The 8,449-nt window shown below is 43.9% G+C and overlaps 1 protein-coding gene across 2 annotated transcripts; it reads left to right on the forward strand.

Moving 5' to 3' along the window:
• Positions 1-4,847: 4,847 nt before the first annotated feature.
• Positions 4,848-8,104, forward strand: LOC135238225 (aquaporin-4-like). 2 transcript variants are annotated; one of them, XM_064305984.1, is made up of 5 exons: positions 4,861-5,241; positions 6,179-6,593; positions 6,898-7,062; positions 7,238-7,318; positions 7,721-8,104. In XM_064305984.1, the coding sequence occupies exons 2-5, from the start codon at positions 6,210-6,212 to the stop codon at positions 8,090-8,092; spliced, it is 1,002 nt and encodes a 333-aa protein (XP_064162054.1). In that variant the 5' UTR covers positions 4,861-5,241; positions 6,179-6,209; the 3' UTR covers positions 8,093-8,104. The 2 variants fall into 2 exon arrangements, with proteins under 2 accessions (XP_064162055.1, XP_064162054.1); XM_064305985.1 differs by lacking the exon at positions 7,238-7,318 and having other exon boundaries at positions 4,848-5,241.
• The last annotated feature ends 345 nt before the right edge of the window (positions 8,105-8,449 follow it).

The raw sequence follows: 8,449 nt of genomic DNA on the forward strand, positions 1-8,449 counted from the left end.
ATTTTTTATGGTTTAGGGGGCTAATGTCTGCTCTGAATCGTAGGAATAATACTGTTGATAGAGAATATCCTGGGACACTCAATAGAAACAGGATGAACCCTTGACAGACAATTATCACTGGTTTACCTCAGACAAATATACAAATATACAGCTTTAAGCTAAGTGCTACTTGGTGTCAATTATATGCTTTCAGGAGAATGTCTATAACCATTTTAAAACTTGCGTACAGTACACCAACACCCTCCAAAAAAACACTTGTCTCGGGACACGTTTCCTGGGATTATGCTCTCACAGAAGCACCATGGGTGCAATTTAGGCCAATACAAAAACACTAAAAAACAGGACTGAAAGGGGCTAAGGCAGCTTAATTGTCCTCTCACAATTAGGCCGTCACCCAAAAGGACAGTTAAGAAAATGGCAAGAATTCAAAAAGGGAGGAAAACAAAACACAACAAAAAAAATGGAAAAGAACAGTGCTGAAATGAGCTTCTCACAGAGAAAGGGTTTGAGGTGGGGGAGCTGGGAGCCCTTCTTTTGTCACTTTTTTTTTAGAGGGGACAGAAGAGGGCAGAAGGGCTGCCGACAATACTGTACAATGCTGTCACGAGTCATTAAGGGGGCGTGGAGGGACTGGCCGGGACAATGCACATCTGCCCCCCAATATTGCACAGCAGCTCCAGGAGAGCTCCCCTCTTTCACCCCATATGGTAGAGCGCTGGGCACGGCCGGCTCCTCCAGCAGGACAGCATGGTCGGCATCTGGACCCCGCTAGGACATGTGGCCGCCGTCGCCATGGCTACAGGTTTTGCTGGTAGTGGTCCGTTATCTCTGGAAACATCAGAAGGGAAAAGTTGGGCGCAGTACAGATGCCAGTAAACTTTGTTGCCTTTGTACATCATACTCATGCTGGTAGATAAATATAGTGAAACACTGAATGATTTATGTCATAATCAATCAGTCAATCTATTATCCATCTACATTTCACCACTTTCTATCTCTAATTATAGTTACATATGATAATATGGTTCAAAGGACTGCATTTGAAAGAAAGTGTCTGTGGGCTTCTTTACACAGATTCCGATTGTTTACACAGAACAAATGAATAAATTTTATTTGAACAACTCAAGATGAAAATGCTTCTGGGCCTTTCAATTTTATTTATTCATTTTCTCTGTTCCAAAAAAAGGTTAGCAGCAGTGTGCAAATGCTGCATTAGCGACCTGTGCGCACCACCCCTGCCTTTGATTCATTTCCTGTTGCCGTGTATCTCATTCTTCATAGGGTGTCCAGACTGTCAGCACAGAGCCATCCCTGCGGCAGGCTGCTGCTCCCATCCCGTCCCACGTTAACACGCACATAAATAAAACAGATCAGGAGGACGGACAGCCAGAAGAGGAATCACCCTTCAACAAGTGTTTTACCCCCCATTCTACGGTGTGTCTGGAGCCATAACCAGCCACAGGAGAGGGCTGCAGCCAACCCTGGAATAAAACCCAGAGCCTGGGGGTGTGGGGGGGGGGGGGGTCACTAACCCCAGCTTTGTGGACCAAGACCAGCACACTCCAGCTTTTCTCCAGCTTCCAAAGGCCTGGTTGTGGGGGTGGGGTGGGTGGGTGGGCGGGGTGGAGGGATAGCCCAGGAACAACTGGGTCAGGCCCAGGGCCATTGTGACGGTGGGAGGAAGAAAGGAGACTGCCAGAAAGGGTTAAATGAAGAGCGAAAGGGCCCCTTCTGTCCAATTACCACGGGACAAATGTTACCCCACGACCTTTCGGGGTCAGAGTTCAGCGCAGGAATAGGCTGTGGCACACTCAGGCCCTTTGTGACTTAGAGGAGATGAACCTCCTTAGAGTTTGTCCAAGTGACTCCCACCTTTGGTTGTGAGGGTATAAATATTTTTGGGATGAATGCTGCCACTTAAGAATGAATTTATAGGCACATTATTTGGCCAGCCCAACTCAGATATCACTAAAGATTCACTCTAACAACAGCAAACACGTTTTGTTCGGGAGTTGGGGCTAAAATATTTTTGCTGTGTCAGTATGGAAAACAGCTAACATCTTCACGATGGAAGGAGTTTGTGTTAACTTTGTATTTGACCTCCCTCATAATGGCTTTCCTGGTGTAGTTTTGGACTATATTCTCATCCTAATCCTACAGAAAAAGACATCAGTCACGGCTGGGCTCTCGCAGCCCTGTACTTGCTGTATATTAATAGATAGAGATGGTTTCAGTTGGTGGGGTTACCCCATATTACCATGCAAGAATGACACCTCTAGTTGATTGTGTGCCTGTAGTCTGCCTGCAACAGCTGTGCATGGAGAGTAGTCCTCCAACATAAGGATTTTACAGCTCAACTGGTGAACTAGGGTGAAAAGAAGTGGCATTTTAGCTATGCTATGTAGCAGTATGCAATTCAGTGAGAGTGGATAATTGATAAAAGATATTGTAATGATGAGATTGGCCTATGTACAGTATATAAAGAAAAAGATAAAGTATACAAACTAAACAAACAAGCCTGATGATTATGCTTTTCAGGAGCACAGCAAGAAATCAAAGTAAAAAGACCCTGGATGTTACCTGAAAAGGGATGTTTTCTGAAGATGGCAAGTATCTCAGCCTTGTGTATATTAAGTGGAAAATCTAGTAACTCAAGACTAAATTTTATTTTTAAGCTGTGACAGTTTTGGGGTTCCCTCCCTTTCTCTCCTATAAGTGGTTTGCTGTCTCTCCTAAGCTGAGTCAAACCTGTCGGACGGGTCTTCCAAAGGGGCTTAGCTGGGGTGGGCCAGAGGATGGGGGTCTGTCAGACCCTTATGGAGAGAGGGATGACCTTTAATCTGTGATCAGGACCAGTCCCAGCAGCTGGACCGACCCGGGAGTCCAATTGTACTTCACCCAGAGGCCATACCCTGAGTGAGATCACTAATGTTACTGCATCTCCCAAACTCTCAATGGGTAATCAGACATATACCCCTGTTCCTCTGAGACGGAAGGATGTTTACAATCACGGATTACTATGCGGAAAATACACGTTTACGCAATTAAAACTTTCACCTGTTCTCCAAGCTCGTGCACAATTTGCCTATTGCAACATGCCCTGGAATGCTTGTTGGTGCAAATGAAATAGAACCCAATTTTCCATTTTCATTTTGAAAGTCACATAGGGGAACACAGGGACAGCCATTCTGGTGGCTGGCTTAGCCTCACCGGCGCTGGGCTCCGCCCGGGCCTCACGCAACTCCACCACTCCTCCGCTATTATCTCTCATCCCCTTCCTCCCCGGTGAGACACAGCCCCCTTTTCTCCTCTCTCTCTCCCCAGGAGAAGAAGAGGATGAAGAGGCCAGGGGGCTTTCATGGAGAGAACAATCCGCCAGGGTGGAAGAAAGAGCGGGCACTCAATTAAGGCCCTTCCCATTGAGCCGGCCGAGTGGGCCTGAATGCAGGCCCCTCTGCAGGAATGCAGTCCCATGAATAGATTGGGGGGGCCTCATGAAATATTAAAGGGTGGACGGATTTCCCACAATATTTGCACACCTCCCTTTGTGAGGATTTCTCCCTCCATTGAGCCTGAAACTGTTAACACATCCGCTGCGATACACCGGCCCCTACCAAAGTGCCATGGGTTCAGCAACACACTGCCCTGCCTCCTGCTCCCCTTCCTCTTGCTCCATCTTTTCCCCCTCTCTCGGTTTCCTCTTCCAACTCTCCTTCCCTTCGCAGACTTACCCTCTCCCTCTCTTTAACGTCCCATTTAAAGAGAAGCCCTGGTCGATTACTGGCAGGAATTACATATGTTTCAATGGCCTCCTCTTAAACTAAACACACTCCTGCTTGTGCTTTGCATCACACATAAGAGCCAGCCTGGCGGCTCCCTCCACATACTTATAAGCTGACAGGATTAAATGTGATCGCTACATTATCATTTTTAGCGCCACCAAGACCAGTTTTGTTCTGCAGCAGCTATATAAAAAAAAAAACCTCCTTTACTGATGCATTTCAAGTGCCAAAATGTAGTGCTTTTAATTCACAAAAGCCATTATGAAATTTCCGAGTATAGCCTATATCAAGGGGGCTTTAAAGACAGGTTCTATTATATGCTTCAGCTTCAGTATTTTTTCGAAAGCAGTGGGCATGAAGCACAAGTGCACGTGTGATCGGGTTGAGGATGAGGCCCGTGAGCTCTGTGACCTAATCTCTTCACCTCACTGCACATGCCACTCAGGGCATCCCATCTGGAGACCGGCCCTGTTACATACTCAGCGTCAATCCAACTAAGAGTTGGAGTCCACACTAGCTAAAAGGTACTCTCAGTGTAAAATGTCATCCACCAGAGTTGATTTTACACAGCAATTGTGCTGTGCGATTAAAAATGAGTTTGGCTGTCATATTTCCTTGAAATTTTTACATTCTGTAGAAATGAACAGCCAGGATGAACAGGGTCAGCTGTGCCATACGGAATAGATGCTTGGCAGCTGTTCATCTTTTGGGGTGAATTCCCTTCTAAATCTGGGAATTATTTGAAATTCAATTCATACACATAAATTAAAAAATTCCCATAATGTTGTACAGTCATTTGTCAATTAATGAATTCAATTTCCATTCATTTACTGAATCCTGGACTGAAATTAACCCCATCTCTCCTATTCATTGTCTCAACCTTCGAAGCATAAAGACTGATCCTGGTAACTAGGGTCAGGGTGTGGATGTGTGTGCAGCAAGACATTAAAAACTGGATGAATTCCAAGAGGTTAGCTGAGGACCTATTTTGCAAATGGAAAGTTAACATGATTTTAAATTAAACAGCCAATTTCAGGCTTTTTAAAAGGTAGCCTTATGCATAAGGTGTATGTAGCCTACAGTACACACATTTTAACGAATGGTATGAAAGCAATCAAATGTGTAATATGTTGTATATCTTGAATTTATTAAAGGCATTGCTGAAATAATAAAAGTTACTTAGACAAACAAAATTTTGTCAAAATAGTGGTTCCGAAGTCTATGGAATGATTTTACAGTTGACTTTTTCCCTCTAGGCCCTAGAGCCTCGGGCTACCTAAATAGACCAGAATGCATACCTATTGGACTCGTTAAGAGTTGAATTAACGTCATTAAGTGGTGATGTGCAACTTTATCCTGTTAAACGTTGTTCTAGAATCACCGGTTAAGCTCGCGAGGGATTTTTTAAGAAGCAAACGGCACTTTTTTAAACGTCAACAAAGTACCGGATTCAAAGCAGGTGGCAATCTCCCTTTAACTAATTATAAAGATGTTTACTTTGTTAATACGTCAGTATTGAACTTTGTGCTGCTAGTTCCGACAGCTAAGACATAATTGTAATTTCAACCTTTTTATTTGTATGTATTTTAATATATTTGTATATTATGTGTTGTTATTTTGCTGCTGAGAAAAATTAGCTTACCTACCCCGCTAGCTTTAGCCTTAGATAGCTAAAGTCTACCTGTTTTAACGCAACGTTAGATAGCCAACGGTAAAGATGTCAATGAGTTGGCTAGCTAACGTTTCCATCAGTTTTGTTTCAGCTTAGCTATAAAATGAATTTCATGCCATTCAATTGCGATTTTTTTTTTTTTGCCAAAGAGCGGGGTATAGTTTGTCCATCCAACAAGTAGCTAAACTGATTTCTAGCTTGCTGGAAATCAATCGTTTCGGTAACGTTAAGTTATCTAACCTCTAAATATACACAGCCTAATGCTAATAGCTAGTTTTAAAAGTAATATCGACGTTAGATTAACATTGGAAGTCGTGGCAGCTGCATTGTATTCGCTATTCCAGTCTAGACTAACATTTTAAAATTTAGTATACAGGGATAAGTATGCCTTTGTTGAAAGTATAACGTTGTAAAAGTATGGAAAAGTAATTTTGACATGAAAAAGATAAAATACATTCAGTGATTCTGAAAACATTTAGTATGTTGGATCTAGTAGTACACAATATATGATATCCTACAGAACTGTATCCCTATAATAAAACTACAGCTAAGTGTATAGGCCTACATCCAATGTGGCTGTTATAATGAACATGGTAACTTTTTACCATGGTAACATTTTATTTATGGCATGTAGTGCAATATTTATATTTACCCTATATTTCATACACTGTCATATGACTTTCATAAGAGTGCATTAACCTCATTTAACACTGCCATTTGTCAGGTGGTGGCAGCAAGTTTTTGAGCGCAAGAGCATGATGTTTGCATTCCGGGAGGTCCTGACCAAGCGTTTCCTGAGGGCGATTGCTGGAGAGTTTGTGGCAACTCTAATCTTCGTGCTGCTCGGTCTGAGTTCGACGAAGTGGGCAAAGCCAGAAGAGGAGCCTCAGTCGTCCACCCTGCTCCTGATCTCGCTCTGCTTCGGCCTGAGCGTCACCACCATGGTCTACTGCTTCAGCCACATCAGCGGAGCTCACATCAACCCCGCGGTGACCGTGGCCATGGTCTTCTCCCGCAAAATGAACGTGGACAAAGCCTTCTTCTACATGGCTGCTCAGTGCCTCGGAGCCACCGCGGGCACCGCCATCTTGTACGTGGTGACGCCCAAAGCTGCGGGAGGGCCCTTTGGAGCTACTGAGGTAAGATAAGGGGATAATTGCTCCATCTTAATGTTCAATTAACAACACATGAATGCTTGGACTGAACAATGTGTTTGTGGAGATATATGTTAAGGTTTTGATCAGTCTGTCACTAGATACTGCATGTTCATGAAGTTTCTTTTTATTACCAACTCATTTTTTGTCGATTCATTTTTCTGTAACAGCCTTTGAGGAATTTAATTTCAGATATTTTTTGGACATGCCTCAACCGGATCCAGTCCTCAGGAGGTTATGGTGTTGCTGTTCCATAACTTGTGAGTAACGCCAGTGTGTTTTTCCACAGCTCAGCACCAGCATATCACTGCTGCAGGGCATTGCAGTGGAGCTGCTGATCACGTTCCAGCTGGTCTTTACCGTGTTCGCCACCTGTGACCCCCGGCACAGCGAGCTCCAGGGCTGTGCCGCTCTGGCCATTGGCTTTGCAGTGGCCATCGGGCACCTGTTTGCAGTGAGTCCCGTATTCACTGACTGTCAGTTTCTTTCAGTTCTATCTTGCTATTTAAAGGAAAACAGTGTAACAGGGTATCTTTGCTTTTGTATGAAAGTACGTAGATGTAAGCCCTGACCACTTCATCTGACTGCATTCCTGTGTCATGCCTCTTGTGTACCGTGTGCTGCATCAGGTGCCTTACACTGGAGCCAGTATGAACCCAGCTCGCTCTCTTGGGCCTGCGATTATGGCCTGGAACTGGGAATACCACTGGGTAAGACTACTGGCATTAAGTTTAGGCACTTAACCAGGCCTGTAACTTGTTTGCGTCCTAACCTCTGAGCAAGTGGGTTGAGTGGTGAAATGAATGGTAAAGATAATGGGCATTGTCCCTTTGTGCATCACTTTAATGACAAGAATATCAGAAGGAAGTATTTTGATTTGATCCATTTGATGTCAAAATGGCTTGCAAGTCCTTATGCGTCGATGTACAACATGATCTGTGCTTCTGCCAGGTATTTTTATTTCCATTATTATAAACTTTAAAGTGTATAAGTATTAACCCCAGTGGGTTTTGTAAGGCCATAGAAAATAAGTTATGGATAAAATGAGTCATAGACTTGAATGCATTTGATCTCCCAGACTAAGGGACAGTAACATGTTCCATGTGCTGCAGGTGTACTGGGTGGGTCCCATCACAGGCGCACTCATCGCCGCCATCATGTACAAGTACCTGTGCCACCCCCACCTGGAGTTCAAGGAGTGTGTCCTGGGAGAGTTCTCCAAGGACGCCGCGGAGAAGCGGGAGGAGACGGAGTCTTTCCACATCCCCGACCTGGACAGTAGCCCGAGGGTCGGATGGCTGGAGTCTCTGAGGGCCTTCCACATGGACAAGGCAGAGATCGCCGAAGCCAAGCCCTTCAGCACTATCGACGAGAAGACCGAGCCCGCCGAGCCCGTGCGCGTCTGTCCCCCTGACACAGAGAAGGCGGAAAAAAAGACTGACCCGACCGACTACCCTCAGTATGACATGAAATTAAAATTCTGAACTAATGTCAATACAGATGAATGTCAATAGTTTGCTAAATAGTTTACTAAATGTTTGTCAATAGTTTGCAGTAGTTTAGTAAACTGCTTAATAGTTTGTTTTTCTATTATTTATTATTTCCTCACTGGCTGTATTGTGAAAGTGGATTTTGTACACAAACTTGCGTACTTACTTTCAATGCATTAGCTGCACATTGCTTGTTATGGCTTGATTACTAGAGAAACACCACCCATGTAGATGAGTACCACAGTAAAGCAGTAAATGATTCTTAAGTAGTTGTTTTTAAAATGGCATACATACTTAAAACTGTGAAATAATTTGTTACATTGATTTATTATGTAGCAACTTGACCACATT

This window comes from Anguilla rostrata, chromosome 13 (genome assembly GCF_018555375.3).
Source record: "Anguilla rostrata isolate EN2019 chromosome 13, ASM1855537v3, whole genome shotgun sequence".
Classification (NCBI taxonomy): Eukaryota; Metazoa; Chordata; class Actinopteri; order Anguilliformes; family Anguillidae; genus Anguilla; species Anguilla rostrata.

What these genes read in the sequence shown, in the direction of transcription:
- LOC135238225 (XM_064305984.1), top strand. Translation starts at nt 6,210, where the DNA reads ATGATGTTTGCATTCCGGGAGGTCCTGACCAAGCGTTTCCTGAGGGCG. An exon ending in CCATCGGGCACCTGTTTGCA is followed by an intron (nt 7,063 to 7,237) that starts GTGAGTCCCGTA and finishes GTGCTGCATCAG; the next exon opens with GTGCCTTACACTGGAGCCAG. An exon ending in GGAACTGGGAATACCACTGG is followed by an intron (nt 7,319 to 7,720) that starts GTAAGACTACTG and finishes CATGTGCTGCAG; the next exon opens with GTGTACTGGGTGGGTCCCAT.